This window comes from Pelmatolapia mariae, linkage group LG7, assembly GCF_036321145.2.
Source record: "Pelmatolapia mariae isolate MD_Pm_ZW linkage group LG7, Pm_UMD_F_2, whole genome shotgun sequence".
NCBI classification, from domain to species: Eukaryota; Metazoa; Chordata; class Actinopteri; order Cichliformes; family Cichlidae; genus Pelmatolapia; species Pelmatolapia mariae.
In genome coordinates this window covers 12,826,575-12,845,847 of record NC_086233.1, presented here as the reverse complement: position 1 = coordinate 12,845,847, position 19,273 = coordinate 12,826,575, and the positions used below count along the sequence as shown (strand labels likewise).

The following is a 19,273-nucleotide window of genomic DNA, read 5'->3' as shown; positions in this document are numbered from 1 at the left end:
AGCTGTAATATAGTGGTATAATCCTAAACTATTGCATCTAATATTGTTATTATTGTTCATATCATTTCTACATCTAAACTCAATTGCCAGTTTGGATTTTCATTTTATATTGTAATAATATTTAATATTTTCCTTTTTATAGTTCTTTAATGTGCTGACACCATTTAACACTTTCTGAGTTGCAAATAAAAGAATAGGGCTTGAATTAGACTTGTACATCATGGGTATATCTCCAAAAGTTGATTCTGTTCATCTGGACGTAGCGTTTTGGGGGAGAAACGTTTCGTCACTCATCCAAGTGACTTCTTCAGTCTCAGCTGACTGCAGGTTTCCCCAAATCTTATAAACAGTACATTTGCATAATGACTGAAACCAGCCCACTGAAGGAACAATGGGCTGGGAGGTCAGTTCTTTAATCATAATTATGCAAATTATCATGACCGTTGATCAATAACTACTGACCAAAACCCACTGATCAAAGACCACTGATCAATGGCCATGAGTACCATTCACAGAGAGTTGGGGAATGGCTGCAATCACAGCATTGTAAGATGGCGAAAGATGTACCCTTAGGCCCCCTCCTTGATTCACGTAAATGGCCTCCTTGACTCCGCGCTCAAACCAGCGTTCTTCCCTGTCCAGGATGTGTACATCCTCAGCATTGAAAGAGTGTCCACTGGCCTGTAGGTGTAAATAGACTGCAGAGTCCTGGCCTGACGAGGTAGCTCTTCTGTGTTGTGCCATCCGCTTCGCCAGAGGTTGTTTGGTTTCCCCGATGTATAAATCCTGGCAATCCTCCTGGTACTTAACAGCGTACACTATGTTACTCTGTTTGTGTCGGGGGACCCGATCCTTGGGGTGGACCAATTTTTGGCGCAGCGTGTTTTGGGGTTTAAAAGCCACAGAGACCCGGTGTTTAGAAAAAATGCGTCTCAACTGCTCCGATACTCCTGACACATATGGGATCACTACAGGTTTTCGCTTGGGCAGCGGTTGTCCTTCTCTCCTGGATCGGCTGGAGCTTTCTTTAGGTGCCTTTCCAGCTTTGACAAAAGTCCAGCTGGGATAACCACATTTACTCAGGGCCTTCTTGATGTGCTGTTCTTCTGCCTCCCTGGCCGCTGTGTCAGTGGGGATGGTGTTCGCTCTGTGTTGTAGCGTCCTGATGACACCCAGTTTGTGCTCCAGTGGATGATGAGAGTCAAACCTTAGATACTGATCCGTATGTGTAGGTTTACGGTACACGTCAGCTTTTAGATGTCCCCCATTACTGATGGAAATCTCACAGTCTAAGAGACTGCCACTTTTCATATCCTCCCTGGTGAATTTGATGTGTCGGTCCACCGAGTTAATGTGATCCGTGAAATGTAGTACGTCCTGAGATTTGATTTTCACCCAGGTGTCATCCACATATCTGAACCAATGGCTTGGTGGTGTTCCAGGGTAGGATAGCAAAGCCCTCTTTTCCACTTCTTCCATGTACAAATTGGCCACGATGGGTGAAACTGGGGAGCCCATGGCACACCCATGTTTCTGCCTGTAGAACTGACCCTTGTATGTGAAGTAGGTGGAATGAAGACACAGTTCCAAAAGCAAACACACTTGGTCAATGCTGAGAGTGGTCCTGTTGCTGAGGTTGGTGTCATCCTGTAATCTCTTACTGACTACCTCCAACGCTTCCGTGACTGGGATGCAAGTGAAGAGAGATGTAACGTCGTACGAGACCATGGTTTCATCTGCCTCCATAATGACATCTCTCACCTTCTCAACAAAATCCAGGGTGTTCTGGATGTGGTGTTCAGAGCTGCCCACCAGCGGGTTGAGGATCGAAGCCAGAAACTTGTAGATGTTATAGGTGACAGAGTTGATCATGCAGACAATCGGTCTTAAAGGTGCACCCTGTTTATGTATTTTCGGTAAACCATACAGACTTGGTGTAGACTCCCCTGGGTATAGCCTGTGGTATGAGGTCCGGTCAATAGCCTTGTCTTGTTCTAGCTGCTTCAGACAATCTATTACCCTCTTCCTGTAGCCACTTCCTGGGTCTCGTTTCAGGGGCTCATGAGCAGTGTTGGGCAAGTTACTTTGAAAAAGTAATTCAATTATAGTTACTAGTTACTTCTTCAAAAAAGTAACTGAGTTAGTAACTGAGTTACAATATTCTAAAAGTAATTAATTACTTGAAAAGTAACTATTGCGTTACTTTAAAAAAAAAAAGTTTAACCCTCTGGGGTCCAGGGTATAACTGGCCATTTTAACTACTTTTGATTTTCCCTCCACATTTTACCTTTAAAAACTATTTACTTTGCCTTGTTTGGTATCATTCTTTTCAGCACAACCTCACGTGTCTGAATTTACAGTCATGTTTTCATTTTGGCATACTGTATTAACACAATTGATCTAAAATCAGACAAAAACCATAAAATCAGAGTAGAAAAAGTTATATTTTTTACTGTAACAACCACAAACATCTTTAATGAATCATATTTCATAACTTTAAATGCAACTATAAATTGTCAATTTTAAAATCCTATGCACAAGTTTACTTTTACCCTTTTTTTAAATAACCATTTCAAACTGTTTACAGAACAATCAGGTGTTCTGCATTCAATAAGATGCCAAACAAATTATTTGTGCCACTCCAAATATTTCTGTCCACTATAAAGGAGAACATCACAGCCTGATACCTGCAGGTCTGACAGCAGCAGGTGTATCACTCCTTTTTCTACCTGGAGACAGCAGTCACCTTATTGTTCTGACACACAACACAAAACTATCCACAACACTACACACTAACTACACAAGACAACAAATTAACTACACACTCCAAACACGCTAAACGTCACAAATCTCTCACATCTCAAAACTCGCTCTCTCTCTTTTTCTGCTCTCTCTCTCTCTCTCTCGCCGTCACTCCTAAAACTTCCCCTGTTTTTTTTTTGTTTTGGTCATAAGCAGAGAGTGCTTGCTAGCGCTGTCCTTAGACAGTAAACGTGACGAAACTATTGAGGAAAAAACGCCGCGTATATATTGTTTATCATGACTCTGGTTTTACGTGGCCTATCGACACAATTTATAAACTGGTATATATCACCTTGTTGCTTTGTCTTTAAGTGGTCGTGTGACTGGCTTACCACAACTACTTTATTCTTCCTCAGTCAAACAGCAGCACTCATGCGATTGTTTTGCCCCCTTAGCTCCAGGTGTTGTGCTAGACAGTGATCGTGATTGCCGTCCGCGGGAGTGCGCGCAGCTGCTTAAAGCTGTAGCGTCCAGATTACTTACAGCTACTTCTGTGCAACTGATATAAGATGCGGTAAGCTGAACACAGCTTCAACCGTCTGTTTGTTGAAAAATAGTAATGGACCCCGTCTCCTTGTTAGTAACTGTAACGGCGTTGTAACGATAGGAATAGTAATTAGTTAGATTACTTGTTACTGAAAAAAGTAACGCCGTTAGTAACGCCGTTACTTGTAACGCCGTTATTCCCATCACTGCTCATAAGTATTTTCATCACTGAGTAGTGACAAAATCTTCTCATGATAGTCTTTCTGCGCCAAAAATTGGTCCAACCCAAGGATCAGGTTCCCCGACACAAACAGAGTAACATAGTGTACGCTGTTAAGTGCCAGGAGGATTGCCAGGATTTATACATCGGGGAAACCAAACAACCTCTGGCGAAGCGGATGGCACAACACAGAAGAGCCACCTTGTCAGGCCAGGACTCTGCAGTCTATTTACACCTACAGGCCAGTGGACACTCTTTCAATGCTGAGGATGTACACATCTTGGACAGGGAGGAACGCTGGTTTGAGCGTGGAGTCAAGGAGGCCATTTACATGAAAAGGGAAAGACCATCTCTGAATTGAGGAGGGGGCCTAAGGTTACATCTTTCGCCATCTTACAATGCTGTGATTGCAGCCATTCCCCAACTCTCTGTGAATGGTACTCATGGCCATTGATCAGTGGTCTTTGATCAGTGGGTTTTGGTCAGTAGTTGTTGATCAACGGTCATGATAATTTGCATAATTATGATTAAAGAACTGACCTCCCAGCCCATTGTTCCTTCAGTGGGCTGGTTTCAGTCATTATGCAAATGTACTGTTTATAAGATTTGGGGAAACCTGCAGACAGCTGAGACTGAAGAAGTCACTTGGATGAGTGACGAAACGTTTCTCCCCCAAAACGCTACGTCCAGATGAACAGAATCAACTTTTGGAGATTTACTTTCCTGGATGATTGAGAATGCATCAAGACATCATGGGTATATCTTCATTTACGCATTTGTTTAACTAAATCCACAATTTTGACTGTAGCCAGATCTCTCTGTATTGTAATAATAGAGATTATTAAGTTTAATAACTGGCCACTTATTTTCAGCTTTCCTTTCTGGCTTTGAATAAATAGTTTATTTATACAACGCTTTATATAATGCTGACTACTAAAAGCAATTAAAATACACGCACATAATTTAGCTGTTTTAATAATGTAGGCCTATATACTGTCTATTGATTTTCTTATCACACACACTCATACACTGATGCTTTGATTTCCACAGTTACACAGGTATATTTAGATATATTGTGTGTTTAATGTCTTTATTTTAATATTAAACCTTGTAAAAGCTTGTAGCTAAACTGGTGAAACCCTGGGTTGAGTTATCAGGCTGATAACCACTTTTGTGACCGATAGTATGATAGATGATATTAGCATAAGAAAAAGATTTGGAGAATCTGAACTTGCTTTGCACTACAGCACCCAAATTGTACAAGAACATAATCAATGTTTTGTTTTCTGATGATGTGGCTGAATGCAAAGAAAAAGAAACACCACTTCATATTGAAGTGGAGATCACTGGTCTAAACAGGATGGATGAGGTGTGGTGAGATGTGAATTACATGCAAATTCACTGCAGAAGAGAGTATGCTTAAGCCTTTAGACCATATTCCACATAGAGTCTACTTGAACTTGGAGAAATAAGTTAAGCATGCTCACCAAGTTTATATCTGTGCATAGAAGGCAACATGAATTTCTCCACTATTTCCTGGAGAAAATATGCTAAGAGTGAAACACCAGCAATGACATGTGGGACTAAATACAGTTGTATTCACATACGTTTTGGGTCTGAGACATTCTTAAGAACTGCTTGTTCACATCGGTGCCCAGTGAATCCAGCCAAGCACCTAGTTAATGGATAGAAAGGACAAGACAAAAACAGCACCTACTGTTATCCACAGGACGCAAACACTCAATGACACACAGTCACAAAACATACTATGTTCCAAGATAGAACTTTATCATATAATGCTTTTTTTTTGTAAAAAATAAATAAATAAAAAATATCTAGATATAATGTTACAATTACAACATAATAAACATAGTGGAAGTTCCCGACCTGGATGGGAGGCATACCAAGAAAGCCCTAAAACACCCATGGTCTTTAGGAACTAGGGCGATCCTCATCCACCCCAGTGACCCAGCCACCAAGGAGTTGTTCAGCTACCTCAGTGACCTTTTTCAAGTAATGGGCAAATCATTCCCCTCATCCCAGACTATCATGGAAGGATAGGCCCCTGCACGGTATGTACCACCAGCAGATAGAGGAAGTGGCTGACATCCAAAAGTCCTACCAATGGCTAGACAAATCTGGACTGAAAGAGAGCACCGAAGCAGCACAGGAACAAGTTCTGAGCACAAGATCCATAGAGGCTCTGTCACAAGGCAAGACCCCAGGTGCAGGCTGTGTAAAGATGCCCCTGAGACAATCCGCACAAAAACAGCAGGGTAGAAGATGCTAGCAAGCAGAGCATACATGGAATTCCATAACCAAGTGGCCAGCATAGTATATAGAAATATCTGTGCTAAGTATGGTATGGAAGTCCTGAGGTCAAAATGGGAGACACCCCCTAGGGTGCTCAAGAATGACCAAGCTAAGATCCTGTGGGACTTCCAGATACAGACGGACAAAATGGTGATGGCTAACCACCCGGACATAGTGGTGGTAAACCAGCAGAAGAAGATGGCTGTAGTGATAGACGTAGCAATATCGAATGACAGCAACATCAGGAAAAAGAAACACGAGAAACTGGAGAAGTACCAGGAGTAGGGATGGGTATCGTTTAGGTTTTATCCGATACCAGTACCAAACCGGTACTTTTGAAACGGTGCCGGTGCTTAAACGGTGCTCAAACGGTGCTCAAACCGGTGCTTAAAGAATGGAGAACACAAAATTGGTCCAAAAACCTCTCATGTTCAGCTGTTTTTTTGTAAAAAGATAACAATGTTAGCCTTTTCTGCAGCTATAGGGCATATATGGTATCACTCTTGGCTGAAAGCAGTGCTTAATCAATGGAAAAAACACAAACTTTGTCCAAAAACCTCTCATGTTTAACTGTTTTCCACTTTTTCTTTGGTCATTTTAGCCTTTTTGGCCCGAGTGAAGGGAGTATCTGCCATCAAACAAGAAGACAGCCGCATTTAACTACGACAGTGTTTGCTAGTTCACCTTACATGCATTAATGTAATAATGTGGTTAGCCTACTCAATGTAAATTACACACGAACAACATTAAGCTACTCACGCAGAGAAGAACGGCTGCTGCTGGCATCATCATCCGTCATCATTTCTGCTACACTGGCAGGGCTAGGGGCCAGGACTCTACTCTTCGGGTTTTTGGGGGATGTTGCTAACTCCGGGTCCGATAACAGGCACCACACCCGCAGTATATGTGCACGGTGTGAGGTCTCGCAGCAAGCTATCAAATACGGCGCATTTCTCGGCTTTTATAAAAACGCTATGCGTCGCCAGGTATTTCATCAGATTCGAGGAGTTACCTCCTTTGCACAGTATCACAGTATCACCTTAAAGCACTTGTTGCAGGCTGCTGGGTTTGCATCTTTTGCTGTGAAGTACAGCCAGACTTTGACCGTTTCGCCTTGGGCATTTTTAATCTGTAGCTCTGCTCTAAAAGAACGTACGTACCTGGGCCCGCCTACTATCCTCGAAAACGTAAAATGATTGGCTAGAATCTAAAGTGTATCACATCTCAGGAAAAAAAAAGCACCGAAATAAAGCACCGAAATGTGCGCTGCTTTTCGGTCTGGTTACTACCGTTAATGTCAGAACCGGTGCCATGATGGCACCGGAAACCGGTACCCATCCCTAACCAGGAGTGAGTGGCTCCAGCAGATCCCAGGAACAACATCCGAGATCTCTGTCCAGAAGAGCACAGTCCTAGGAACAGCAAAGATACTGTGCAGAATCCCAGGCCTCTGGTAGAGGACCTGAGCTTGAAGGATAAAGACCGCCCCGCAGGGGCAAGAGGGGAGTTTTTTTATATATAAATCCTTCAAGCTCAGATCCTCTACCAGAAACCTAGGTGCTTTAGGGTCCTGCACATTATCTTTGCTGTTTCTAGGACTGCACTTTTCTGAACAGAGCTCTCAGATGGTATTCCTGGGATCTGCTGTAGCCACTCACCCAGCTTGGGAGTCACTGCACCGAGTGCTCCGATTACTACTGGGACCACTGTTGCCTTCGCCCTTCACATCTCAAGCTGTTCTCTCAGCCCTTGGTACTTCAAATGTTTGTGTTCCTTTTTCCTGATATTGCTATCATTCAGTATAGCTACATCTATCACTACAGCTGTCTTCTTCTGCTCGTCTACCACTGCTGGTTTGTTAGCCATCACCAGTTTTTTTCTCTCTATCTGGAAGCCCCACAGCATCTTATCTTAGCTCGATCATTCTCAAATAGCGTGTCACATTTTGACCTCAAGACTTCCAGGCCATAACTTAGCACAGATACATGGCATACTATGCCAGCCACTTGGTTATGGCGTTCTATGTATGTCTCGCTGGCTAGCATCTTGAACCCTGTTGTTATGTGCCTGATTGTTTCAGAGCTTGTTTCTGTTCTGCCATGATTACCATAATTACTGCATCTGTGCTGTTTTTCAGTTCAGCTTTGCATAGCCACTGGTAGGATTTCTGGCTGTTAGCCAGTTCTACCATCTGCTGGTGGTACATACCCTGGAGGGCCCTGTCTATCCATGATGGTTCCTCTCCTTGTCTGCAATGTTCCCTTCTGGTAGTACTTTTCCTCTCTTTGTTACCATCTGGCTAAACTTCTCCAGTCCAAATGAAATTCTGATGTTGTTGTTATAGATCCTGGTGGTATGGATCGATGAATCAATGCCTCATTCACTCCTGGCATACAGCATGATATCATCCATGTAGAGGAGGTGGCTGCCAATTGTTCTATTACGTATTCGGTACCCATAGCCAGTCTTGTCAATGATGTCACTGAGGGGGTTCGGGCCTATGCAGAACAGCAGTGAGGACAGGGCATCTCCTTGGTAGATCCCACACTTGATGGTGACTTGTGTGTTTGGCTTGAAATTGTCCTCTAATGCTGTTCACCACATCCCCATTGAATTCCTGATGAATGCTCTTAGGGTCCTGATGATCCTGTATAGTTCTAGGCATTCCAGGATCCATGCATAGGCATTGAGTCATCGGCTTTCTTGTAGTCAACAAGTGGTACACAGGTTGGTCAGTCTACTCTTATAGTCTTGAGTGACTGCTCTGTCTACCAGTAGCTGGTGTTTCACCCCACTGGTATTCCTGCCGATTCCTGTCCCACACTCACTCGTCCCTCGCTTTCTTGCCCATTCTCGTCCCTCACTCTCTTGCCCTCTTTTGTCCCTTGACGAGAGACAAGAAGTCCCTTGCTCTCTTGCCTTCTTGTTCCATTACTCCCTTGCTCTCTCTCCTCCCTCTTTTCCCTAGGTTTTGTCAGTCTGCATCTTAATTAGTGTGTTTACCCCACACTTCCTGTTTTATTTTGATATACTCCTGTCTGGTGTGTGTCATGTTTAGTTTTGAAAAATAGGCTCCTTTTTTTCTATTCCGTCTTTATTCTTGCTGCATCATTTTGGATCAACTGAAAGCTTGATCCAAAAATTTTTAGAACAAACTGATAAAAGATTTCTGGCGTCCAAGGTAATGCCATTCAGAATAATTCAGAATAATGATTTAGAACCAGGTTATTAAAGGTCATCTAGGTATTTATGTCTTTAACACTTTCCTGCTGTTTAACTAATTGGTGTGTATCATCTGGCTTCATGGATAGATAAAGCTGGTTATCACCTGCATAGGCATCACTGCATCACTTACGCAGTGATGCAGTCCTAGCACAGAAACCTGTGGAACTCTATTTACATGAACAATTTGGACTCTATTAGATAGATATAATTCACACCATTGCAGGTTAGTACCTAAAATACATATGGTATTCTCAAATCTCTAAAAATAAAACAAAGTATTAATAAAGTATTATGGTCAACAGTACTGAATGCTGGGTTTAGGGATTAGAGAGGTTAGGGTTAAGATAAAAGGAAGGGTTGGAGAAGGTTAGCCTGTTAGCCAGCTAAGACAGCTGTGTCAAGTGATGGCTTTTTAAGAAGTGGTTTAACCCACAGTATCCAGAGTCATGTGCAGTAAAGATGCAGTAAAGATGTAACACTACGCCGCTACCTAAACTTTACTCATCTGTGGGACCAGAGATTAGGTAGTTGCTACATGGGACTGACAAACAATGAAAGACTTATATCCTTAATCATAAATTAATCGGCCCTTTCAGAAAGACATTTACTGTAATGAAATGTATTCCTCACTGCTATGTAATCCAGCACTTTAAATCCATTCATTTAAATGTTATTAAGAAACTGTCTGACAAAAGAGGGTTTTCAGGAAATACTGTAAAAGTTGTTAGTTTCTATTTTTGGGGTTTGATAAATTTGGCCAGATTTCAAAGTAGGGTAGATGCCGTCTCTCCTAACAAGACCGGGAAGTTTCCCAGTTATCTATGAAGCCCACATAATTTTGGGAGACAACTCAGATAGCCAGCAGTTTAAGGAGAACATGTAGCTAAACATGTCACCCCTGATCTGTAGACAGTTACACTTCTAGACTTTTGTTTTCCCTGCCCCAAGACATGCTGCTACCATCAAATTGAAAATGAGTAAATAGTTTTCTTAAAATCATACTTTTCTCAGTTTTAACATTTCCCTTCACCCCATCTGCTCCCAACAACTGGCTCACCATTGCTGAGCCTAATTCTGCCAGAGGTTTCTTCCTGTTAAAGAAAGTTTTTACTTCCCATTTATACCATACCAACTGGGGGTTGTCTGATTGTTGTTATTGTAGAGTATTTACAATAAAAAGGGCCTTAGGGCAACTGTGTTGTGTTTTGGTGGTTTATAAATAAAACTGCATTTCATTAAATTGAATTGATTTTTCTGTGTTCTACTGTGAATAAAATATGAGTGTATGGGATTTGCATATCATTGCATTCTGTTTTTACTGACATCCCAGCTTTTTCAGAACTGGGGTTGTATGATCCATTATATTTCTGATGTTTTCATCAGAAATCATCATGTCTCCTTTTCAGACAATATAGGTTGGATTTAGTTAGTTAAGCAGGATAAAGTACAAAAACTATTTTGTTCTGGCATTACAAATGCCAGCAGTAGCAGTATTCAGTGAGCTTAACCTACAGTTCATGGCATACCTGCAGAGAAACTTTGTACTGCCCGGGATGATTTCAAGGGTAAAGCACTCTCCTCCATTAACACAGTAGTTCCTCTGACTGTCACTGCAGCGGGTTACGTGACTTGAGGTCTTTGCTGTAGTGGAAGTGCTGATGGTAGCTGGGGAGAGACACCTATAATTAGCATTTCATGAAAACAACACATGCATCCTCGGCCTTAAATGTGAATTATACTTCTGTGCCAGATCTATGCCATAACTAGAACACCATTTTAACCCTACCCTACAGGTAACCTGATGTCCAGTTTCCAGTTACAACCTCAGTTAGGACGTAGATTCCCCACAGAAGTCTAAATCAAGCTTAATGGTGTGTTCACACTAGGCACATGGTTAGCTTTTATCAAGCGCTAGCACAAATATTCCTTCTCCCCACTTTCCTACTACCCAATGAACAGCTCAGAGATCACAATAAACACGTGTAAACTGTCATCATTATATTTTGTTAAACATATGCATGCTTAACAAAATGTTTAAAAAAAATGCTTGCGGGAATTTAAAATGTAATAAATTACTTCTTGGCCAATAATCTGTCAAATATTGGTCAAACATTTCTCTCATGAAATGTTTGACCAATATTTCAAAAAATTGTCAGGCAGAAAGAGCATTCCTATCACAAGATAGAGGTGGCAATAACTTTTTGGCAAAGCAGGTAACCCATATCATGGAGAGGAAATGGCATTTTACAAACTTAGAAGATCTTGAAATCTTCTAAGTTTGTGAGAAGAAGAGTTGAAAAAAATGTTGTTGCTCTAAAAAAAAAGCTCTCTGTAAAACTAGAATATCTTATCTTGGAATATCACGGAAGAATATTATGTTCCTCTTCAGCACTGTAGCCAGTCTGACAAAAAGTCAGCAATCTGTTGAGCTATGCATTCCTTTAACTTGAACTAGTAATCACATCATCATTTTCATGAGATTTTAATCATTAGAGATAAAATTACTCATAACCATCTCAGATTTATCATTATGTACATCTACCTCAGTACTAAGTTAACTTCAGTAATTAATTCCTGCAAATCACCAACACATCTTTTAAACTCATTCCTATAAAACTGCTCAATATAAAACTGTACAACTTTGACAAACATTAAATAATACCTCAATCTTAAATGTGATCAACCTATTTCTGCTAATGGGCTACATACCACAGGCCTTCAAGCTGGCCATTTTGCAAACAGTAGCATAACTGGCAAAAATCTGCCAGACTGTTCTTCCTACTTAGTCAGCTTGCCTCTGTTGGCCTCTGCATGTATTCTGGATAGCTGACGCAAATCCTGCTCCTCGGTCTCTGTAATTTATTGACAAAGTGACAACAACAAAAAAATAGCACAAAAGGTAAAGGTGTCTAAATATGTTATTCGATCCATTGTTTCACTGCAATGAACTTGTCCTTTACTAAATCAATTGCATGACACTTATCTCAATCAAACAGTAGTAGTTTTCCCAGTTTATTGCAAGTAATTAACTTAAAGCACACCCATTGCCATATTTTAACACTGATTGACACTTGTTTAAGCTGACATCAAATGTTTTATATCTTCTATGGGGAAACGTCTTCACAGGGTACCATGGAAAAGGACCTAGCTCTAGCTATGTTTCCCAAGACTAAATCTATCAGCAGTATAATAAGTAGCTTATTTGACCTAAAATTAAAACTTCTCTTACTGTTTAAATGTTATACAGTAGTGGATTAAAATAAAATATACATCTTAGAGAAATTGTTTAATTTTATGATTTGTGTATTACAGTACAGGAACATTCAGATTTCAGTTAATATTAGGAATATTTGCAAATATGTAATCCAGCTAACCATCAGTTGTTTGTTCCCACCATGTGAAGCAATCCATTACTGTGTGCCCAGTAAGAAGAACATGCAAAAACATTAATGTGGATCAGGGATACTTGAAGTTCACAGTTTGGATTATAAATACTACCTTTAGGGTACATATTACAAGGTTACACCCTGCCTTGTTACACCATGGTTATGCCACTAGAACACATTTTACATGCAGTTATTCACATAATTATTAGCGGTGGCTTACGGTTAAAATATCAAAAGCTCCCAAAATATCTGGTTTCCATTTAAGGATAGGCAGGCTATAACAGTTGTATAACAGTTATAACACTTGTGTAGATAATTTGCCAAAACAGATTTTTAATAAATATATTAAGTTCCTAGAATTTTGAATAAATTAATGCTCAATACTCAGTATCCTGTCCTGAAGCATGACTTTTATCCACAGCCATTGTGAAGGGACGGATTACATTTTATTGCAACATGCTTCAAGTTGTGCTAATGAAATGAACTGTAGCAATGGTGTGTAAAAGCTATTAGTGATTAAAATAAGCAATCATTTGCCGAGAGCCATTCCACCTATCATGCGTGAAGATAATTGTCAAAAATGTTGTTTGACAATATAAGTCATCCTAAAAGGTCATGGTCATGGTATATAATTCCACAACATCAGTATCTTAGAAATGTAACTCATCAGCTTTTAGTAAAGGTTATAAACTCCCCTGCTATAGGTTTTTATCCTCTTTGATATTATCTTGATTCTACTAGGCCTCGGCTGCTGGGAGCATGATGTACTGTGTGTTTCTTCTTCACTCACCTCTTTGGACTTTTTATGTATTTATACAATACGTTGCATTTAATCATTAGTTAACATTAAACTCTGGCTCTCTTCCAATATCTGTCTTTTGCCTGTCTTCCTCTGCGCTCTTCCTTTTCTATCACAACTGATGGCTGCCTCTCCCTCCGTTTTTCCTACATTTTTCCAAGCACTTTCTCATTGGGGTTTTCTCTTGATTATTGAAGGGTCTTCAATTTACAGTATAAAGCACTCTGAGACAACTGTTGTTGTGTTTTGGTGCTATATAACTAAAACATATAAGAAGCCATAAGGGGGTGGGGTGGGTAAATTATCTTTCCTTCTAGTTCCCATCAGAATTCTAGCTGCAGCTAGAAGGATTTTTAAGGACAACCTGTTAATGAATTAAAATAGTCCAGCCTAGAAGTGAAAAATGCATGAACTAATTTTTCAGCATCAATCTGAGACAGGATGTTTCTATCTTTAGAGGTATTGAACAAATGTAAGAAAGCAGTCCTACATGTTTGTTTGATATGGACATTGAAAGCCATATCCTGGTTGAAACTGACTCCAGACTCCAGAAGATTCTTCACAGTGTTAGAGGAGGCCAAGGTAAAACCATACAGATTAAGCATCTGGTTAGATACATATATCCAAGATTTTTAGGACTGCAACACAGTGCTGTAGTGTGTTGCACTGTTGCCACACAGCAATTAAATACTGGGTTCAAACTCAATGGCCTACATGTGTGGAGTCTACATGTTCTTCCTATGCCTCTCCACGTACTCTGGCTTCCTCTCATAATCCAAAGATATGCAGGTTAGGTTAGAATAGAATAGAATAGAATAGAATAGAATAGAATAGAATAGAATAAACCTTTATTATTCTAAATTAGCCATAGGTGTATGAATGTTTGTTTGTCTCTATTTTGACTCTGCAATAGACTGGCAACATGTCCTAGGTGTCCAGGTCATCCTGTGACATCTAAGAAAGGGTCTGGACTCTTCATGACCCTCACCTGGATAACTGGTTAAGAAATGGATGGATGAACTGTCATCAATTTTAAAATACTGGAGAAGAGGTATTTTTTTTTAAAACATAGAAAAGGGTAGCGTAAGACAGTTACAATGCATCTCATAATGTCAAACTTCAAAGTGAAACGTTTAGAAAGTACAGACAGTCTTTGGAATAAAGCTGCACTTTCTTCCTAAATTTACAGCAGGGCTGCAACTTTGAGATGAGTGATAGGGGCGGAGCAGCAGTGCTATCACTGAGAGACACCAGCTTTGCCAGAAATCAGATAACATTCTACAGGCCAAAACAAGACATTTATACATTTCAGCATCAGAATCTCACTTGGGACACTCAGAAAGAAAATTAACAGAGGTAATTTTCTCAAACATTAACCTTCTATCACTGCTGGTATTCAAGCATTCTTAAGTAAAGCACTGTCTACAAACCAACCCCTGACCTACCACCACTACCTCACCACAATACAACACAGAGTGATGTGACTACAAACAAAACAGCCTAGTTGAAAGGCCCTGGCAGAAAGAGAGTATAAATGGATTGGTGTATTTTTCCCTGCGCCTCAGGGATGGTGGGGACATCAGTTAGCTTCAAGAAGGCTCTGACCTTGAAATGTAGCACAGGCAGAAAACAGGAAGTCTCCCTGTGCCACAGCCTGGGGTTTCAGTTTATGTCATGCATCATTTATTGATTTGCACTTTTCAGTATATCTCAAAATGTGCATCCACACACTATAGAGATCTTTCACATTTCTCACGTTTTTTTGCAACAGGAAAAACATAAAAAAAAAAAAAACCACTGATTGACTTTAATTACTTAAGTCATTTCATTGTAATATAAAAGGGCCACTTATACTCTAAAGTGGGTAAAAGAGGATGACTCACAGAAATCGCACAATTAGTGTATGGGTAAAGTAGATTTAAACTGAAGGTTCATGCTGTACACACTTACACAGTTTGTGTAGAAATAGTTCAGGGGCTTACTCATGGCATCGTGTGCAAGTCACAACATATCTGTTTTCAGGTACAGAACATTCTTGTACAGAAAAAAGAACACTACAAAATGAATGACACAAGAGAAAAAAAGTTATTTGAACCTTATCTTATCAACCTGTTTTACCTTTTGCAATGATGAAAATCATAATTTGGTGTTAGCATGTAATGTCTAGCCATTACAACCTATATCTAATTTAGGCTCATAAAAATATGTAAGTAACTTAAAGCAAAAAAACCCACTTACAGATTTTTATATAAACAAGTATTGGGTACTTACAGATAGTTTGATGATGGCTGTGTGATTTCTGTGTTGACTTTGGTTGGGGAGTCTGCTTTGGGGTGGTATATTGTTCAGCGTTATATTTCAGTGTGACAGCAGGCTCAATCACTCGTGAAGACTGAGACACATGCGGCTGTTGTGTAGATTTATCTTCTACTGAAACTTCAGGATGCTCTGGGGTAAGGGTGAAGGTGGTGGTTAGGGAGTTATTTGAAGGAGTTGCATGAGGAAACGAGACTGTTATTCCCAGCGTGGGTTCAACTGGTATAATAATTGGGTCTTGTCCAATAGGCTTAGGATCTAAATGTGATGGTGGTTCATACTCAAATATCTTATCCACAAAGACCCATTTGAGGCCAGCTGTGCAGAGGGCTAAGCTAAGCAGACAGGCCAGTATGGGGAGGATGCAGATTTTCTCAGAGTGCAGGCAATTGTTAATCTGTTCCATCTCTATGCACACACAGCAGGCCTCTGGCAAGGTCACAATTCCAAAAGCCCCCACATGTTCCCCATCGTCACCAGCACCACCTCCTTCTGCAGTTCCCTCTATAGCCTCCTCCCCACTCTCACCAGCTGCCTCTGTCTCCTCTGGTTTCTCTTCTGGGACTTGCCTAGTATCAACAGTAGAGCCAGTGGGGGAGACTGATCCAAAAGGGGGAGCTGGCCCTGCAGAGACTTCCTCCATTCCCTCGGTCATCCTTTCACACTGCTTGAAGAAGTGTTTCTTACCACCTTAGCTATTAACTCAGATCATCACACAATGACATTTTTCCACCAATGTCTTTTAGTATCTTTTCCATTGTGTAGACACAGAGTGAGAGCCGGGTTTCAGAGAAAGGTGATGCCCTTCAAAGAGTGGAACCTTGCTAACAATCCAGGGGATACGTAGACAGTCTATGCATTAGAAAAAGGAATTCCTTATTCATGCTTTTTTTTCACAAGGAAAACAACTGTCAAATTTCCTGCAGGCAGAAAGAAAAAATAGGGAAAAGATTTTTTAAAATGTGCGGTCTACTAGTGAGCAGCAGTGAAACAGTTGTACTCACTCACCTGAATACTTGGGAAGAAAAGGTAGTATCGACGTGATGGGCCAGCTCTAGCTGAGGCAAATGTAGTGCAGAGGACAGGCCAGCCAAGCACTGCAGTGGCAGGAGGGACATGCTGTCTAGTCTTGGGAGCTCCAAACAGCTGAAAAGCTGAATCATCAGGGAGCGGCAGGTGTCCTTCCTCTCAGTGCAGCCACTGAAACAGATGAGTAAGGGGAAAGAGGAAAAAAGGAAATTACACAGAGTGGGAGGGGGGCTGCAGCAGCACAGAAGGGCAGAACTGGATACTCCCCTTTTTCTTCTCTCACCCCTCCTCTCTCAATCCTTTATTTTCAAGTGGTGAGCTGTGCAGACTCTGGCCTCCTCCCTCACTGCCTCTCTTCCTGTCTGGTAGTGTGCAATGCAGGCTGCTCCCAATCCCTGTACAAAGCATCAACCTAAGCAAGTTCCTACTTGATCCAATTAGAGCATATGTCAGCAAATCAGAGACAGGCAAACTGCTGTAGCCACACCCTCTAGCACCACTCCCCATTCATTATGCTGGTCCAAAAGGGTGTGTTGGCTTTTTCCTTTTTTTATGCAGAGAAAGCAGCCACATGATCCACCTAAGGGGATAAAGCTGTTGTATCCTACTCATCTCAAGCATCAGGTCTGCACAAATAATAACATGATAAATTTGTGATAGATAGATAGATAGATAGATAGATAGATAGATAGATAGATAGATAGATAGATAGATAGATAGATAGATAGATAGATAGATAGATAGATAGATGCTGTTCTTAGGCATTTCTAGCCTTAAATATGGTGTTATGTATTTCTTGGCCTAGATTTCAACATATATCTTGGTATATAGTATTATGTTTCACTGGATAAAATGGGGATATTGATTCCAAAACTGGCACTTCTTTTTTTATAACGATCAAGTGTGACAAAAAGCTCCAGGACTACCAATTAAACTATTAACTTCCCTCTCCCACTCATACCAGCAGGGGCTAGAAGGACAATCCACAGTCCATAGTCTTCTGGATGTGTCTGGGCTTAAACAAGATGGAAACAGCTAGAAAGGTCGGGTCACTGCAACACTGAACATTGACACTACTGTGACCCTTTCCACTTACTCAGACAGAATTAATACCATTAGTGGTATTTTTTGGAGATGACTTCCTGTGATTTTGTGCCCAATATTGATTAATGTTCCGCTTTTGTGTGTGTGTGTATAAATATATGTATAAATGGAAAAAGTCTACATTAAAAATATGTACTAAATTACTAAAATTATGTTAAACAGACTTTGACTTTAACAATTAACTCAGTTTTCAGAGAAGCTAATCACAGTTTGTTCAATCAACTCTGATTATGTTCTCTATTAGTTAGGCACATGCATGAGTGCTGAAAAAGACAGAATGCCATCCTCGATGGAAATCCAAGAGTAGAGTCGCCATTTTAAAACAGTGGACTGAGGAACATGAATGTGTGTCAGTCCATATGGATGTTTATCTTAAAAATATCTACTAAATTACCAAAAATTAAGTAGTATTTATTTAACTATAGAAATAATTTTACAGATTTTGCAGAAAGATGCAAAGCAGCACAAATGTTTGTTTGTTTTTTTATCTGATACTGTCAATTTCAAATTGCTAAATAGTGGAAGATGTTTTTTGTCTGTGTATGTTTGCTTCCCTTTCTGTAAAAGTCCCCCCCCCCCCACACACACACACTGTATTCAGTGTTTGCATTCAGTGTTTGCATTCAAAAGACATACAGGTCTAAACATGTCGGAGTTTTCTTAAACACCAAACTCATTTATTGTTGATGCTTCAGAATAAAAAGAGTAGGATGAAACTGGGTAGTTACATTAATATATTCAGTTTTCATGTTTTGTCTTTAATATTTTCAGTAAAACAGCTACAACTTTCACTGACAGCATATAATATAGTTTTGCCTTTTTCATCTGTTAATTTAGGAGTTACCACAAATTTACTCTATCATTACAACAATTAAGTGTATTCATCCGAGAGTTCACAAATCATCATCAAAAACTATCAAATGTCCCTCAAAACTTAAATAAAGCTAATCCTTCCCTGTCCTGAGTTCCTGTCCTCAGTTCTCTATGTTTTTTTTTCTATCCACAGTTGCGCTGAGAGCTAACATGTGAACTTGTTGTTTAAAAAAGACACAGCTTTATTTAGCACACTATTATCTAGTATGAACTTTGAATTTAGTTGTGTTTTTTAAAAATGAAGAGCTGCAAAGATGAGATGATTGGGCAGTTTTCCAGTCCTGGTTCAATTCTGGTGCTGCATCATTATAACCTGCAGGAAGACAGAGAAAAACGCATGGAGGTACTATCACTAGTTTTATGTTTGGCAGCTGCATAAGCACTGCACACTGAATTTTCTTAACCATAACTCATGAGTAATTCATACTGCTTTGTAATCCGGCCCTTTTAAACAAAGGATAAAATAATTACATTTTTTTAAAAAACAATAATATAAATATAAAATAGACACACATTTACTTTTAAACAGCCATGATTATGAAAATTAAATGCTGACTGATCCCAGGAATTCTACTCTCCACAGTTGTTAAACAGATATACACAGGTCTCTCTGTAATGGAGGATGTCACTTTAAGAGAGACAGACTTGACCTCCTGAACTATGAATGATGAAGATGATAAGGTGCTGACTTTATGCATCCGCAATCTCAACAGGGTTGTC

At 40.2% G+C, this 19,273-nt stretch overlaps 1 protein-coding gene across 6 annotated transcripts in view; it reads right to left on the bottom strand.

Moving 5' to 3' along the window:
- nrg1 (neuregulin 1) overlaps positions 1–16,958 on the bottom strand; it is a 71,542-nt gene extending 54,584 nt beyond the window's left edge. For 2 of the 6 annotated variants that reach the window (XM_063477937.1, XM_063477938.1), the window contains exons 1-3: positions 16,556–16,950; positions 15,503–16,467; positions 10,573–10,711 (exon numbers count right to left, since the gene is read on the bottom strand). In XM_063477937.1, coding sequence (XP_063334007.1) covers positions 10,573–10,711; positions 15,503–16,202 — 839 coding nt within the window. In that variant the 5' untranslated portion in view covers positions 16,203–16,467; positions 16,556–16,950. Of the gene's footprint in view, positions 1–5,115; positions 5,184–10,572; positions 10,712–15,502; positions 16,468–16,555 lie in introns of all 6 variants that reach the window. The other 4 variants (XM_063477934.1, XM_063477939.1, XM_063477935.1 and 1 more) reach the window with 4 other exon arrangements.
- Positions 16,959–19,273: the final 2,315 nt, after the last annotated feature.